Source organism: Eleutherodactylus coqui, chromosome 5 (assembly GCF_035609145.1).
Source record: "Eleutherodactylus coqui strain aEleCoq1 chromosome 5, aEleCoq1.hap1, whole genome shotgun sequence".
NCBI classification, from domain to species: domain Eukaryota; kingdom Metazoa; phylum Chordata; class Amphibia; order Anura; family Eleutherodactylidae; genus Eleutherodactylus; species Eleutherodactylus coqui.
Window position 1 is genome coordinate 156,731,136 of NC_089841.1, and position 18,318 is coordinate 156,749,453.

General features: G+C 42.2%; 1 protein-coding gene across 2 annotated transcripts in view; it reads right to left on the reverse strand.

The window, feature by feature from the left end:
- TANGO2 (transport and golgi organization 2 homolog) overlaps positions 1 to 18,318 on the reverse strand; it is a 126,482-nt gene that overhangs the window by 72,301 nt on the left and 35,863 nt on the right. For both annotated transcript variants that reach the window (XM_066603459.1, XM_066603460.1), the window contains 2 exons: positions 13,297 to 13,385; positions 12,293 to 12,412 (listed from right to left, as the gene is read on the reverse strand). In XM_066603459.1, coding sequence (XP_066459556.1) covers positions 12,293 to 12,412; positions 13,297 to 13,385 — 209 coding nt within the window. The remainder of the gene's footprint in view (positions 1 to 12,292; positions 12,413 to 13,296; positions 13,386 to 18,318) is intronic.

Consider the following 18,318-nt stretch of genomic DNA (forward strand, 5'->3'; position numbering starts at 1 on the left):
TCCATTTTGTAACTTACTTAACACACGTATTCAGATATTTTAGCACATAAACAGGACAATCAGAGGTTTACAAGGCCTCATAAAGAAAAGCTGCAATTGACCTTTGCCCACACAAGTGCCTATACAGAGAGAGGACGACATGATTAAAGACTGACTTTTTTTTTAGAAATGTACTCATGCTGTATGATCAGTCCGCTTAGAAAATGGTAAAACAGATGATAAAGAGTTAATAAATAAATAAATAAATATATATATATATATATATATATATATATATATTACACATACATACACACATTAATGCATGCATATATGTTTAACTATGTAAGCCTTGATTAATCTCAAGTAAGATTGCCAAACACTACCAGCGTGTAAACTCATTAATGCTTCTAGAGATTACCAATTAACAATCCCATAAACAATTAGCAAACTGCGTGGTCCAGAGACAACCTCTGCTTGGAGACTAATGTCACTATACGTGCTACGTTTTAGTAACAAACAATAAAGAATTGTAACAAGAGATGCATATGTATAAGTCAGTATTTGTCTAAAAGGACTATAAATACTTTTGTTTGTTAACAAATAAACTGAATCAGTTGTGATTACACAACAGCTGTGTGACATGTCAGTGATTCTCCGAACAGCTCGTACTTAAAGGAGATGTCCCGAGGCAGCAAGTGGGGTTATACACTTCTGTATGGCCATAATAATGCACTTTGTAATATACATTGTGCATTAATTATGAGCCATACAGAAGTTATAAAAAGTTTTTTACTTACCTGCTCCGTTGCTAGCGTCCTGGTCTCCATGGTGCCGACTAATTTTTGGCCTCCGATGGCCAAATTAGCCGCGCTTGCGCAGTCCGGGTCTTCTGCTGTTCTCTATGGGGCTCCGTGTAGCTCCGTGTAGCTCCGCCCCGTCACGTGCCGATTCCAGCCAATCAGGAGGCTGGAATCGGCAGTGGACCGCACAGAAGAGCTGCGGTCCACGGAGGAAGAGGCCATCTTCAGCGGTGAGTAGAGAAGTCACCGGAGCGCCGGGATTCAGGTAAGCGCTGTGCGGGTGGTTTTTTTAACCCCTGCATCGGGGTTGTCTCGCGCCGAACGGGGGGGGGGTTTAAAAAAAAAAAAACCCGTTTCGGCGCGGGACATCTCCTTTAATCCTTAATTTGGAACCCAAGAATATACATGTAGTGCTCCATTGTGCTAATGTCTATTGTAGGGTCTAAATGACACTCTGGTGTTCCCCGAATCCCTGTGTCACACACCTCACCCTCAGGCCCTGTACTAAGCATAACAGTGTTAAAATTATGGCACAGAAACGCCTTTAGGGCATGTTTACACATCCGTTTTCTATATCAGAGAAATCCTCCACAAAATCCATGGCAAAAATTCAAGATAATGTGAATTTCCAAATGCAAATTTTCAACTTTGGCGTCATTCTAAGGACTGGATTAGTTATTTTTTAAAATATGCATACGACATGTGTGGCATATAACATGACTTACACAATGTTTAGTCCATTCAGTTAGCCCTTGAGATACGTTGCTCTTGACTAATGCGAAGGCTATAATATTTTTTTCGAGACACTTGTTACTGCACCGGTATGAGAAAGGTACGTGAGCAGAAGCCTGAAATCCGACGTCCTCCATCAAGAGTGAGCGGTGGAGACTGCCCATTTGACTCATTGACAGTTCCAGGAGCCGGTCTGTAGAAGAGCCTGTCCAGGCGAAGGAAGGAGAGTAGGTTTTTATTTATAGGATAGGAAATCATACAGTTCTCTAATATACCTGTACCTGTCCCAGGATAGAGGCAGCAGGGCCACAACTACAGATCCTTGTAGCCAGCCCTACTGATTCTATTACATGACAGATACATATATATTAGAGAACTGTATGATTTTCTATACTGTAAATAAAAACAGAATAACCCCTTTAAAAGACTTTATATATACTTTTTGTACTATTTTATCTCATGCTATAGCCAACTAAGTGTAGGTTACATTTTTTTTATTTTGCCCAGGGAGATGATTTTACTGCATGCGCATACCAACCCTTTTACTTGAGGTCAATCATAATATCAGCAAAGTTTCTAAGGTGTCGGAGATATAAATTTGGTAAATGCACTTATTTATTTATTAAAAGACATTCTGCATACACCCCATCTTCCAGCAGCATTTCTGTTACATGTCTCAAAGGCTGAGGCCATACAAAAGATGATATTTGTTTGCATTAAAATGCCCAAGGTGCTTGCAGTACATCTACTTATGGTGAGTTATACTTATACATAAGGTATAGAGCAGCCTCAGAGTTTCAGGATTATATTGCTGTTCTCCAGTACAGCCTTCAAAGAAATAGAAACCTGGTAAAACTGGGAACCAGTTCAGAGTTGCTTTCCAAAAGAATCTTCAAAGCAAAAGCAGATATCTGCCAGCAACTGGACTGGTTAACGTATCTGATATGGAGTATAATACATGTAGTCTGCATCAGCATGGAAAAAAAGCAAACACCTTTCTATCTATACCGTAGTGTGAGAAAACAATTAAGGGGTTAACCTTAAATAATGTAGTAATGCAATTTCCTTTAAAATTATTTAATTCATTTGTTAAACAATGTTTTTCTCATTTAAAAAAATGTGAACAATCCCTGTTTAATGCTTCATGAAAAGGGCATTTCAGTTTTGAATTAACAGAGTATGTTCTAATTCAAATGGCTGTAGCTCAGGTTCTATCATGTTTTGGCCTTAAAATGAGACCAAAAGCATGTCTGTAACCTCAACAGGACTTGTGCTACAGCCGTTTGAAGTGGGTCAGAATAAATTAAGAGATTGCCCGGTTGTAAACTGTGGGCCTATACTCATGATAATGGCCCTTTTACATGGGATGATCATCATTCAGAATCGTTCAGATCCCAGTGCTCCCTCGGGAATTTGTGTAATAATTGTCCAGTGTAAATGAATGCAGCGACTGAACAAGAATTGTTCAGTCGTTCAGTTTCTGCATTCAGAAAACTGAACAACATGCCGTTCGGTGTAAAAAGCAGTCGTTCACCTTTGAATGACTGTCTGCTGTGAATGGAGGTGGGTGAGGGAATAACGCTCCCGTCCCACCTACATTTTGGCAGCGCTGTGAACAATACCAACGATACTCACTCATGTGACTATCACTAGGATGAGTGTTGGACGTTGTTTGCCCAACAGCTCATCCTGTTTAAAAGGACCCTAAGTCACTATTAGCAGATTGGTGGGGGTTCATTACTTGGGACCTCCACAGATCATCTGTTTGTCAGGCCAGTGAACTTGTGCATTAAGCTAATTTCTACAGGAAGCAAATGGCTTCAGTCCCACTGCAGTGGCATGGCTTGATATTGCAGGCAAAGTTCCCATTCATTTCAATGGGGACTTGGCCTGCAATACCGAGCCTGGCCACTATAGTAAGATTTCAGTTCAATATATCAGTGCGAACAGCTGATCGGGAGGGGTCCGAGTCAGACCCCAGCTAATCTAATATTGATGACCTATCCTGAAGATAGGCCACCAATAGTTTACAACCGGAAAACCCCTTTAATTTACAGCTGACATGTCAATCTGTGTGCAGAGTGTGGGGGGATGTGCAGTGGAGGATGAGTAGACAGGAGAACTACAGATCTTTCTCTGCTATCTGTCCCCCATGTTCCATGGGAGTGGAAAATGGACTTTTGTTCATGGTATCACCCCACCTTATCAATCAGAGAGCACATTTTCACTGATTGTCACTTATGGGGGGTCTTTTTGCCCCCCAAAAAGGAGTGAAAAGTTGAGCACTTGCTCACCAAATCATTTCTCTGTGCAATTAACCCCACAGGTGTTGCGGTTATTGCTGACCACAGCATCTAATCTGTTTCACAGAAAAAAGTTGAAAAACAAAACTTTTTTCTTATTGTATAATTCTTTAACTATTAAAAAAATTGCACATAATTGCTATTGCCACATCCATAACAAACCGTACTATGAAGCATTACACTGTTTATCCTATAGAATATGTTACGCAAAAAGCCCTCTAGATAAATAAGGTGCCGATGAAGGCCTTGTCTTAGCAATCAAATAATCAAAGTATCCACAGCACTCTTCACATTCTTGCATATCAGCAATTGATATTTTAGTAATTTTCTTATATTCATGTCATGAACGTACATCCATGCTCAGATAAGAAACAAAAGGAGGTCAATAATGAAGAACAGTGTACTCTGGCATGCCATATACATTTTTTTTATTCTTCTATTGAGTATTATTTAATCTCACTATTGATTCTTCTGATATCTGTAAAAACTACAGTCATTTGGATAGTTTAAAGGAATTTAAAGGGGTTGTTACATTTCTTTTTGAAGCATAATTACAGGTACTTCATTTAAAAACGAGTAATGGCCCTTTTACCCAGGCCGACAGTCATTTAAACACGGGCCAACAGTCAACCACTAAGGTTGCCTGAGCTTGAGCATTTACACTGAAAGACTTACCGATGGATCGCGGGCTTCTAGCCCAGCGCTTCACCTTTAATGTGAAGTGCTGAGTGGGAAGCATTTACACGCAACGAAAAGCCAACAAGCTAGGTATAGCTTTTTCGCTGACTAAAAGTCAGCGATAACGACAAGGAAAGAATAGTAAGCGGTTTTTATGCATGCACACTGCAGGATTATCACTCAAATTCGTGTGTTTGGACGAATTTTGACGATAATCATTATGTGTGAATGGCCCATAAAGGTGCGATTTTCCCGCACGTTTTCTGTACTTTCTGAGATGCATAGATATCGCACCAGAAAAGAATGCATTGTTTTCAATGGGTGCATTTGCTTGTGTGACTTTTCTCTGGTAGCGCTATGAAAAGAAGCGATGTTAAAGAAAAATTACAGCATGTCCTATTTTTGTGTCATTCTGTAGAAGAATCGCCCATTCTTCCTTAGGGAGCCAAAAAAAAAAAGATTGGATTGTGTTCACATGTACTTGCGAGTTTCATGTAACTGCGATACGATGCATCTTTGTTCCCATACGGGACAATTTTGATGCATATGAAAATCATAAGTGCTATCTGTTTGGAGGATGGTGTGATCACCATAACCCTCTGTATTCACCTAAATAACCTGAAGTCCATAAGAAGAATCTGTGCAGCACAGTCCATGTTGTTTCATCATACAGGACCAAATAAGGAAGATGGAACAATACCTCTGCAGCGCCACCTATTGTATAGCAGCCTTCCTGCAAATCAATGTCAGATCCTTTATACAAGTCTTTATAAGAATGACTGGGAATTGAAAACCAACAGCCAGAAAACCATACACATACAGCTGTTTCAGGGATTTTCCCCTCATCAGTGTTTCTGGCTCTACAGGGAGGTAAGAGTGATCAAAATGCTGACTCCTTAACAAAACATACAGCCAAATAATTCCCAGGTAGTCCTAATGAGATCATATGATTTGCCTGAAGATAAAGACTTATATACTGGGGGACTAGTTATAGAATAAATAAAAGAAATAGCTGGAATGGCCCTTTAACCGTTTCCAATCCAATTATTATTTCTCATCCATTCTCCCCAGCTCCAAATAAATTGGAGCTGGTGAGAATGGATGAGAAAAAATACATATTCCTGCACCCTCCTGAACTGACAGAGTTCAGGAGGGTGCAGGTGCTCACTGCACTGTGGGGGGGGGGCTGCTTACCTGTCCAGCGTCTTCCGCCTTCTCCCTTCTGCCTCCCGTCTCGGCGATCATGTGACCGCTGGGGTCAGGTGGCACCCAGCGGTCACATGATCGCTGAGCCGGGAGACAGAAGAGAGAATGCGGAAGACGCCGGACAGGTAAGCAGCCCCCCCCCCCCCATGGTGCAGGCTCCTGGCTCGGAGTTCATGTGACTGCTGGGGTTCAGGTGACACCGGCGGTCACATGATCGCCGGCCGGAATCTCCGTGCATTACATAGCGCTAATTGAGCGCTATGTAATGTGTAAAGGAGAAGGCAGAAAGGTCCTCGATGAGGACCAGTGCAGGAGTGTATCTGCACCCGATGTGTCTGATGATCGGGTGCAGATGCACTCCTGCACTGCAGTGTCGGACCTGCCCCGACATCGGAGCTGTGGAGGGAAATTATGATGTCGGGGCAGGCCCGACATTGGATGGGAAAGGGTTAAATAAAAGCTACACTGTTGTGTATGCATGCTGCTGCTTGAGATTAGAGAACAAACGTTTTTATGGTGTATCTCATGGGTACTGCTTGTGGATTTAGAAAACTTCTGACATGTCAGAAGTTTTGATAGGTGGGGGTCTGGCAGTCAAGACTCCCAGAATCGCTGAAGCAACGGACAAAAAGTGCATAGCTCTGGCGATGATGGACTTTGCTGAGCTCTCTTTGGAGATGTAAGCAGGGCTCTGTGAAGTTTCAGAGAAGGTATAGGACTCTGTACACTGCTGTGCTGGCATCTCAAAGAGATCTGAGCAAAGCCAATTAGAGCCAAAGCTGTGCACTTCGGCTCTTCATTTCAGCGATCCGTGTGTGTATAGGGGGGGAGCCTTAACAGTTGGAACTCCCAATGATCAAAACTTGTGACATATCATCATGGCGAGTCAGAGGTCTTCTGAAACAATTACACTTTACGGTGCCACCTTTTTTGACAAGTAACATTGTCACTTTAGTCTATTCTAAGTACTGTTATTGTGAAGTGGAAACACGTGTAACATGTCATGCAAGCTCAGGGAACAGATGCAGCGACTTCTGAAGCATGTCGCAGGTAAGGCTACATATAGCAATGTAATTTTGTCAGTTTTCAAATGCTTATTGGCGTTTTCTGATATGTTAAAAAAAGACAAGTCGGCATGTTTTTTTGGGTCACTGCTAGAGATGAGCGAGCACGCTCGGATACAGCAGTTACTTGAGCGAGCATCGGTCTTCTCGAGTAACTGCTTACTGGTCCGAGCATGCTCGGGGGGGTGGGGGTGGGGGAGTGGCGGGGCGCGGGGGAGCTGTGGGCGGCGAGGGATAGTGGGGGTAGAGTGAGAGAGATCTCTCTCTCTTCCCCCCCACTACCCCCTGCCGCCCGCCGCCCACCCCTCCCCCCTCGAGCACGCTCGGACCAGTAAGCAGTTAATCGAGAAAAGCGATGCTCGCTCGAGTAACTGCTGTATCCGAGTGTGCTCGCTCATCTCTAGTCACTGCATATCAGTGGCCCACTACATGCAAGCCTATACGGAGAAGCTGAGAATTCACACACCAGAGAATGTGCGGGATATTGTGGTAGCACTACAATGTGATTATCTCTCATTATTAACCCCTTCCCGCTGCAGGGCGTAAGTTTACGTCCTGGGAGCGGGGTACTTCCCGCAACAGGGCGTAAACTTACGTCCTGGAGATAGCGCGGGATCACATATGATCCAGCGCTATCCCGCAGCGGGAGCCGGCTGTCAGTCACAGCCGGCGTCTCGCTGCAGCAGCGGGGGGACATCGGAGATGCGCCCGCCACTTTTAACCCCTTCCCTGCCGCGATCTAAGTAGATCGCGGCAGGGAAAGAGTTCACAGCGGGAGCGCGGCTCCCTCTGTGTCTCCGGCCGGAACTCGCGATGTCATCGCGAGAGCCCGGCCTGTCACCATGGCAACAGGACGCCAGACACTGGCGTCCTGTATTGCCTATGCCTGAGATCGCTGTATGAGCGATAAGGCATGGGAGAGCAGTAGCTCTGCCATGCCTTATACCAGCGATCATCAGGACAGTGGTTAAAGTCCCTCAGAGGGACACAAACAGTGTGAAAAAAAGGAAAGATTTAAAAAATGAATTAAAAAAAATGTAAAAAAAAAGAGTAAAAAAACCATTTTTTATGCTTTTTCTCAGATTAGCATAAAAAAAGGTAAAAAAAAAATAAAACCCCACATATTTGGTATTGTCGCGTCCGTAACGATGCGTACAATAAGTTGCACATGCTTTTGATTGTGCACCGAAAAAAACGCTAAAAAAAAAGCTAAAAAACTGAGGCAAAATGCTCATTTTTAGCATTTTGCCTTACTAAAAACGCAATAAAAGTGATCAAAAAAGTCGTATGTACGCTAAAATGGTACCAATAAAATCTACAGCTCGTCTCGCAAAAAATAAGCCCTCATAGAGCTCTGTACATCAAAAAATAAAAAAGTTACGTGACTTTGAATGCAGCAATTTAGAATAGAAAAAAGATTTCCAAAAAAAAGGGTTTTTATTGCAGAAAAGTGGGAAAACCTAAAAAAAATGTTAGAATTTTGGTATCGTTGTAACCGTACCGGTCTGCAGAAAAAATGGAAAGTCTCATTTATGCTGCATGATTAACGGTGTAAAAAAAAAAAAAAAAAAATCTATGGCAGAATTGATGCGTTTTCTCTCTCTGCTATCATTAAAAAAAAAAAAAAAATTTACAATATAGTCTATGTACCCAAAATTGTCATCGATAAAAACTACAGTTCGCCACGCAAAAAACAAGCCCTTATACAGCCGCGTCCACGGAAAAATAAAAAAGTTATGGCTTTTGAAAAATGGAGATGGAAAAATACCAAAAAATCGCTTGGTCCTCAACGCCAAAATAGGCCATGTCATGAAGGGGTTAAAAAAAACATTCCCAAATGCTTTAGAATGTTTCATGATTGTAATCCAAAAAACTGTTTTGGTCCGTGGTATTGAGGCAGCGCATTGCAGCATTAAGGCAGGGGGGTGATATGTTAGGAGGGTATTTGCTCAGAAAGGATGCAGGTGGATTGTCAGGCTTGGGACTATGGTTCCCGTGTGTCAGTTTTGCCCCTTTTCTATAGGTTTTTGCTCATCTCTCTACACTTTTTAGATTACTTATATATTTTTCTTTACAACTTTTGACCTCTTCACCTTCCATGTTGTTCGCCCCTCTCTCTGTGTGTATATGTACACAACCAGGGAAGCGGATCAGGAGACGACTGTGGTATTTACAGCTTCACTGTTAGAAGCACTTCTATGTACATTATTTAGATGGCAAATGCATTAGTTCCAATTGTTTATAACAATTTTTGTTATTGTCAACTTTGCAGGGTTTCACTCATTTTTTTCCCCTCTTCAGTTACGCCTTCGCGCTTTGGTGCATGCTAATGGACGGTTTGTTCTATTATTTTATATGTCACCTGTTGCACCAAATAATTCTGTTGATGCATGCTCCCGGATTCCATTTCCCCTCCTTCACTTTTATTTTTAACGTCGTTGCGTATTTCTTTGTATATTTCCAACACCTTTGGCATGGGGTACACCGTAACTTTATATTAGATTTAGAATCTTTATCTAATTTATATCACAATAGTTTGCCAGATGTTTGCCGCGTGACAGTGCGTGTGCGCTGGATGTCGACTGTATGGACATTTTCTGCCTGGCCTCATTTGTCGCTCAGTGCTAGGGAAAATGGCGCATGTGTTAGAGTGGCCTTAGCATATGACTCTTTTTGGTCTGCGCTCACTCCGACAGCTGAGTGCCGGGTATTGGGTGTCTTTTCATTCGTGAATAGGTCATCAATATTGAAGTGCTGGAAGACCCCTTTAACAATCAAGCTCTCTTTAAGAGTACATTCACACGTAGCCGAATTGGTGCAGATTTCTTTGCTGCAGACTTTACTTCTTTAGCTGAAAGGGTGAAACCTGCTGCGGATCCACATCAATAAAACCCACCATGTGTGAGAACACACCCTAACAGGACTGCCTCAAAAAAGCTCTATAAAGGTTTTAAAGAAATTATCTACTGCCACACTATTTTTGTACAATGCTAAATCAGTCTGGCCTCATGTCCACTCAAAAAATACAATCCGCGCAGAAACTGCCGCGGATTTTCGCGGCGGATTCTGCGCGGCTTAGCTTTAAATGGCATTTTTTTGCATGCAGATATCCGCACACATTGCTATCAATGTGATAGCAATGTTGCTGATCAGCGCGGATTCCGCGGCAAATGGAGCATGCCGCGTTTTTTCTCCCACACATGAAAAACGCAAATCATTTAAAATGCCATCCACGGGTGCAAAAATCAATTTAATGGACAAGTGGATGGCAACGATTCCCTATGGGCAAAATCTGCTGAGGATCAAAAGAAATTTCCCAAAGCTTTAGATTCCTACAGCTAATAGTTTCTTTTGATATCATGGGCGTGTAATACACAAATTTTCAACAAAATCTGAGATATTAAGGTGGAGACTTTTTTTTGTTTTAGACCACTTGACATGAAATGACTCAAGACCTCACGTAATTCCGTTGCTGGAAAAATAAAAATATGTTATGGGTCATAGAATGCAAAGAGGCAGATTCAATTGCTTTTCCATATAAACATGTTTTTATTGTGCTAAAGTAGAAAAAAAAATTTAAAAAAATTCTACATAAACTTGGTACTGCAGTAATCATGCTGATCCAGATAGGAAAGTTATGGTGTTATTTTAACCAAATAGTGAATGCTGTAAAAATAAAAACCCAAAACAATTGTGGAATTTATGGACGTTTTTCCCATCTGCCCCTCAACTCCCTCACAAAAAAAAAGTTATAGAACTCATCCACAAAAAAACAATCCCTTATATGGCTACATCAACGAGTTACGGCTCTTGTAATGCAACAATGAAAATAGTTTGGTCCTTAAGGCACAAAATAAACTCATCACTAAGGGGTTAAAGCAACCATAGGGAAGAAAATTAGCTGCACTTTGGGAAAAAAAATGGATGTTTAAAAAAATAAAATCTTTATGCTTTTTTCATACCTCTGGAATCTAACCTGAATAACTGAAAGACATTGATTGAAGTATTCTAGAAATGGGATGAGTGTACCAAATTTGCAATGTAAACTTAAACTTTTGCTCCACGAAGTCTTAGTGTTCATAGTAGAACCCCATTTTAACCCCAGCAGTTACAAAAGTGCTCTCATTTTCCCACCAGTCAGAACTGCATTGCCTACTTTTAGTCCCAGTCACAAAGGTGCCTTCCACCAGTAGTCTAAGCAGTGCCCACTCCCTTTCCACCAGTAGTGTAATCAGCACCTACTCCCTTTCCACCAGTAATCAGCACCTACTCCCTTTCCACCAGTAGTCTAAGCAGTGACCACTCCTTTTTCACCAGTAGTCTATGCAGTGCCCACTCCCTTTTCACTAGTAGTCTATGCAGTGCCCACTCCCTTTTCACCAGTAGTCTATGCAGTGCCCACTCCCTTTTCACCAGTAGTCTATGCAGTGCCCACTCCCTTTTCACCAGTAGTCTATGCAGTGCCCACTCCCTTTTCACCAGTAGTCTATGCAGTGCCCACTCCCTTTCCACCAGTAGCTTAAGCAGTAGTCCCATCAGTACCCCCCTCCCAAAAAATTATTGCAGGGTTCTGTAATTACTGAATAATTATAAAAATGTTAGCTGTCTTCTTTAAGTTCCAGTAACATAGCTGTCCAATTGGCTGTGTGTGGTATTGCACATCTGATCCACTGAAGGGGCTGAGCAACAATTCCATGCACAACCTGTGGACAGGTGTGGCGCTGTGTTTTCAAGATAGCAGCTTTGCTTTTCTAATCATATACCAACCTTTTAAAGTTAGAAGCCATGTAGTTTTCATGACAGAGAGAAAAGGAATAACAGCTCAGGAGCAAGAAGGGGCACTAAGACTTGGTTTACATTGCTCATGTAGATGGTCTAGTAGGCAGTTAATAAAAGCATGACCAGTGTAAACACAATGGTCGAGTGGACAGTAGAGTAAGCAGGCAAGCAATGGGAAGAGTCAGTTACTCACCCGCTCGCCCTCTCCTCCCTCACTCTACTGTGCACTCACCTTGCACTCTCCCTATGTAAACAGAGAGGACAGTGCATAGTGAAGTAGAGTAGCAGTAGAAGGACGGATTGTTTTTTTTCTGAGGTTAATTCAATAGGGTCAGTAAACTGACTAATGTAAACACAAGCATGAAAATGTGAGAGGAAGTCAAGAACTAAACCCACTAACTGGGCCTAGTCAACTGGGTCTGGTTATTTGATCAAAGTAAACTAGGTCTAACGGAGAAAAGGATGTGAGTGCATGGGGTCACCCCATTCATTTCAATGACAGCATCGAAAATTGCTGAGTACAAGCGGTGCTGTCATTGAAATGAATGGAGCGCTGGGGTATGCAGGGACCATCATTCTTGAAATCGGTGGTAGTCCCAGCGGTCAAACCCCCACTGATCATAAAGTTATTCAGCTTACCGCCATTTAGCGCACATTTTAGAAAAAGGTTGCCCAGATGTGAAGGGCTAATTGTATACAGTATTTGTATTTATCTGACTTTTCTAGTTCTCCTTCCTTTAGCTCTTACCTCTGCCTTTGGCATTTACATCTATTTTCGGCTGTAAGTAGTTTGTGAGAGCAGAAAATTTCCCTCTTTTAGTGATACCCAACCAAGTTCCTCCTTCCTTCCCTGTCTCCATGTCCAAACCTGTAAGCAGAAAACAAAAATATATTTTATTATCTATAAGAAATAATTATAGACCCTTGAAAAAGGGGCTAGAGCAATTATTACTCAACTAGAGAATGGACATGTCTTAAAGGGAATGTGTCATCAGAAAATGACCTCTTGTATTAATCAAGTTTTTGTTAGATATATTTTAGAAATTTGGGTAATTTTTTTTCTAATTTTCAGTGCCTTGATTCATATATTATTAAAAAACTGTCGTTTTCACACAGACCACTAAGACTAATAATAGCCTGACACTTTCTGTTGTGTAGAGAAAACTTTTCAACAGTAATCTCATTATCATCACAGGCTGGTTACAACAGAAGGTGACATCTACATATAGATAACGCAGGGTCAACCATTTATGATAAGTGATGGTCACAGCTTTTCTACTTCCCTCCCTGCAAAGTGATCTCTACACAGGTCACAGAGCATGTCTTTCATAAAGGTTCCCTGTCCTTTATGTCTATGGTACATGAGTTCACATAATACAGGGTTAATCATCAACAGCAAGTGATGGTCACAAGTCACCTCCTCCCCCTCCAGCCATAATGACCCCCTACACATATCACAGTGCATGCCTGGAACAGTCTCCCATAGAAGTCAATTGGTCTCCTCCTATCCATTGTGTGAATGGCCCATGAGGCTACTATAGAGCGCACTGTATCTATAAATGATGTTCACTATGACTAAGGCAAGATGGCAGGCCCCATAGTCATGTACGGACTACAGAATAAAACATCTACAAATCAGAAAATAATAACAGATTAAAAAAACTGAATATTTTTCATTATCTGGTTCTAATTAGAACAAAATATAGGCGATACGTTCCCTTTAACAATATGTAGTTGCCTGTTCATACATACCACTAAGGATTTCATTATGGCTTCCCCAGAAATCCGCAGGTTTGGAAGGCCTGTGGTAAAATTCATCCCTATTAGCTGCTAAGATGAGCCTAAAATAAAATGAAATTAACACAAAAAGTCAGGCACATGACCAACATAGCTCCCACATATTGTGTAAAATGTAGCAAAAATGTATAATTCAGCATATTGAAACATGGCTTCCCAAACTGCTGAATAGTATTTAACAACTGAACTTATAACATAGTTTCATAAACCCTCTGGAAACTCATATGCAATCTATCCATCATTACCAGCAACAGCTTTAAAGCGGCATTAACTTCTTAGACAACCTCTGCTCATCTACTAGCGTGTTAGGGCCCGTTCACATGGGCATATGTGTACAACCCTGCTGGTCTCTGCATTACAGTCCATACACTCTGCCGGCAGACAGACGGTAGGGACCGCGTATGGGCTGCGATTGGCACTGTGCATGCCCGCAAATGATGTGATCTCGGAGATGTACGGTGTGATTTTTTTAAAATTCTCCGCTCTACTCAGAGTTGGGATGTGTATCAAAAAGCTGCCCATACACAATGCATGCGTATGGACAGCATGGAAGAATGAAAGTCCACTGACTTTCATTGTCCCCATTGACCACATGTTATGCATGGGATATACGCGTGTGTAATACGGAGTGACAATACGCCCGTGTTAATGAACCCTAAGTCTCATATAATTTCTGTACTATGCTTGCATTAAAAGGTTGTTGCTTTACCACTGTAACAGGGAGGGGAGCTATCTTCACAGGCTGCAAGCTGACAGATCTGCAGACACGGATAACAATCTCCACAGTCTCTGCCTCTTCCACTGTTACGGGCTCTGTGTGTGTGTACACACATTATAGTGGGTTTTTAATAACCATTTGGCCAAAATGTTTCTAACTGCCTTATCATCCTGGGAAAGCAGAGGGGTGGGCATTCAGATACTGCCATCCTAATAACTGAACCAGAGACTGTGCAATACAGCATGAGAAGTGGGCAAGGAAGTCAGGACAGTAAACTTTTTGGAGAATTCTAGGCTTGCTACATGCCCCTTCCCTGATAGTGGATTGCAAACAGCAGAACAGCAAAAAATAGGGAAGACAACCTGAAAATCAGAACCTACAGATATGAAACAGTGTACAAATAGCAGAAAATAAGAGGATAAGGAGAACCTGGTGTATTTTAGAAAACTTGCTGAAAACTCACTCATTTTAGTATCTTGTATTTAGGAAACAAACTTTTCTGTCACACAAAAATGCTAACAAGTTTAGCCAGTGCAAAACCAAACTCCACTCACCGATAAGCACTAAATGCTGAAATATTCAATTTCTCAATATACCTTCCTAGAATTTTTCACTGTTCCATCACTGCCACACTTTAGGATCCATCACTACATGCGTTTATGTGTGTGCTGATATGTCATCCATAGTGACAACACAACATATTAGCAGGCCTGTTGGTCAGTGTATTTGGTTAAACCAAAGGTCCTCATACACATTAGAGTTTAGTCATCCGAACCTCTGATAATGGGGGTTTCGGACAACTCTCTAATCTGCATGGGGGTGGCTCAACGCATCATCTGCTGGGGAAAAGGATTGAGGACACTGAATTTTACTGCCCGATGTTTTTTCTTCTCCAAGAGAGATACACTACGTGGCTGTGGCTTATCTCCCTAATCATGAGAACAATCACGCAGATGGGGGATGCAGTGGAAACAGCTCTTGGACAAACGACCGATCGTTCATTCAACAGTTGTTGTAGGTGTATGCAAGACTTTAGGGCTCCTATGGCACATCACAGGTTGCAGACCACTAAGGGTATATTCCCAGAGTGGAATCTAATGCAGAATTTTCCGCATGGATTCAGTCTCTAAAACCACAGGGGAAATCGGTGGTTAAGCCACGTGTTTCTGCCATGGATTTGCAAGTGGATTTAGCCCTGTCACTTGGCAAAACCCAATTGGGGAATTTCCAAATAGTCTCCGTGCGCAGAAACGACGTGTCACTTTTTCACGTGCACCTGCTTCAAAACTTCAGCATGTAGATTTTGCACACTGACAGGGCTAAATCCACATGTGGACCCACAACATAACAGCCACGGATCTCTGCCACGGTTTTAGAGATGGAATCTGCCACAGATCCCTCCGTGTGAACACACCCATAGGGAATCGATTTTTCTATCTTTTAAAAAGTCTTTACTACTATTAAAACATTTTAATGAGATTAGAAAGAAACAAATAACCCCTGCCCAGAGTGAGTGACAGTTTTTCCTTATGAGTTTGCATACACAGTGAGCTGTCAGTCACCGTGTGGGCAGGAGATGCAAAAGTTGCAAGATTTATTCTGAGTTCTTAAACAACTTTTAATGACAATAAATGCATTAAATAGATAAAAGAAAGCTGAAATCTCAGCATCTCTCCCACTATCCTACGCTGCCTTCAGATAGGCCAGTAAATGCCAGAAATATGATAAAATGATGATCTCCCCTCGCCTTCTGTCTCCCTCCCCTTTACCTAGTAGATTGAAAGCACTTGGGAGAAGGGCCTCTCGCTTGAACCAGTCTGTCACTCAGAAAGCTTATGTTTATTGTATATGCTCATTTTTACGGTTTATTTATAATATGCGCTTAAGCCCAATGTCCACTTGCACGCACGGATTCCACTGCTGAATCCCGCAGCAGAATCCGTGCGTTCCCACGGACATGGACAGGAAAATATATTTTGTTACCTGTCCAGATCCAGCGTGGGTCTCCTCCATGCCGGATGGATTTTCTTTCTTCAGTACAGCGGATGCATCCGGGAGCGTGCCCGACGCACCCAGCGCCTGTACAGTTTTTTCTTTTTTGTTTTTAAATCTCCTGCTTTCCCGCAGATCCGCGGCACATCCACAGTGACAGCTATGGATGTGCCGCGCATCGGGCAGCTTCCATTGACTTCTATGGAAGTCGTCTTTGCGAGATCCGCAGGAAAATGAAGCATGCTGCGGAAAAATAAATAAACAAATCACATCCGCATGTTTTTTCGGCCTCATGCACATGGGCACGCATGGATTTTGCTGCTGAATCCCGCCTTACCCGCAGACGTGGGCATTAAAAGACAGGTTTTTACCTCTGCGGATCCAGCGTGGGTCTCCTCTGTTGCAGCTGGTTCTTTTTTCTTCAGCACGGCGCATGAACAGTGCCTTTTTCTTATCTCCTGCTCTCCCTCAGATCCGCAGCATGTCCGCAGTGATAGCTGCGAGTATACCGAATCAGGATTGGCTTCCATTGACTCCAATGAAAGCCATCCCTGCGGGATCCACAAGAGAATAGAGAATGTTTTTTTTTTCAGCACGTAGAGGCCGCAAATAAAATCCGCTAGTGTGCGTTGAGAGAGGAATCTCCACACACATCAATGGGCACATTGAGCAGTGGATCACCCGCGCCTGCTGACAAGCGCGGAATTCGCTGCTCAATTTGTGCATGAGGCCTTACTGTCCTGCAGACGCTGATATATCCATATGGGCAGCTTGATTTGCGGATCTCCAGTGCGGGTTCTGCAAATCAAATCCGCCCCTGTACATTGGGCTTTAAATAAAAGAAAAATACTTTGGTCTGAAACAGTCACCAAATCCCAGCACAGAAGGAATTTAAAGGGAACCTGTCACCTCGGAACAGTACCTTAAACTCCATTATGGTGCTGTTCGGGAGATGACGGGGAGCCGGTTGATGCATTTTTATATTCACCGACTCCCTCGTTCCTTCATTATGGGAGAGAGCGCACACAGCAGTCTAAAGACAGTCACAGTTTCAGACTGCACACAGACTTCACTGGCGAACACAGCAGGAATGGGGGAGCAGCGAGTATAAAAAAAATATATCCCCTGGCTCCCTGAACAGCACCATAACTTAGCTCATCGTGCTGTTCTGTTGCGACAGGTTCCTATTAAGTAGCCACTTAAAGTAGTAAACATTACAAAATATTATATTTTCCCCGCTAAGTCAATCACCGCATCCATCACTGTAATTTTAGGATGAACAGGGCAATTCTGGATTAAAATCTCTTTTTAATGAATGTTAGTATGAGGACTTTCACATTACAAAGTATTGGCATAATGGAGTTCCATTGTACATTGTGATGCTATTTCGGTGCTCAATCACATTATTTTTATTAATACCATTTTGTCACCTTGCAGTCAATTTCATTCACAAGCCGATGCAAATAGGCAGGTCCACCAGCGCAGGAGCCAAGCATATCTCTGCATTTACAGCAAATTGCTCCTGGCCTGCTCTGAGAGATATCAAGCAAGCATACAGCTAGAAACTGGTTTTCTATATTATGTATGCATAGACCTGCTCTGTTTTTTTGCTTTTTATCTCACAATGCTTACAAGGTATGTTCTCTTAAAAATGCCACACCTTGAATTGTATTTTGTGTGTTGTGTGCAGGACAGTATCAAGATGCAGAATATTAATCTTAACATCATACAGATCCTTCTGCAAGACAGCTGGTACCAATCTGTACATCTCACTTCCAAATGTTAGCGTGCCAACAGATTACCCTTTGGGCATAATCCTACGATGGAAGAGGAGGGTCACACATTCAGAGCTTCATTTTGGAGATACCAGGTTGGCCCAACTCTTATAATGGGCCAAACTGGTGTTTGCTAAATGAAGTTGCTCACAGCCAAGAACAACACTTGGTAAAGTGGTCCAGGTACTTTGAGCAATTGGTGGGGTTCCCAGTGGTCAGATTTACACCCATTAAACAATTATAGCATAAATGTACGTGGTGGGAAACCCCTATTAATAAAATATATGACTTGCGATTACATTGCTGTAAATAGGTTCAAAAAGTATCTCCAAAAAAGTGTTAATATGCTGCATAATTCATGCCAATAAAAATGGCCTTCACGAAAAACTAATCTATGACACTTATTTTATAAATTGCATGTGAATTCAAACATTATCGTCATTGCCAGGCTCATAGGCCTGCCAGATGGGCAGCATCTGTACATTACAGATC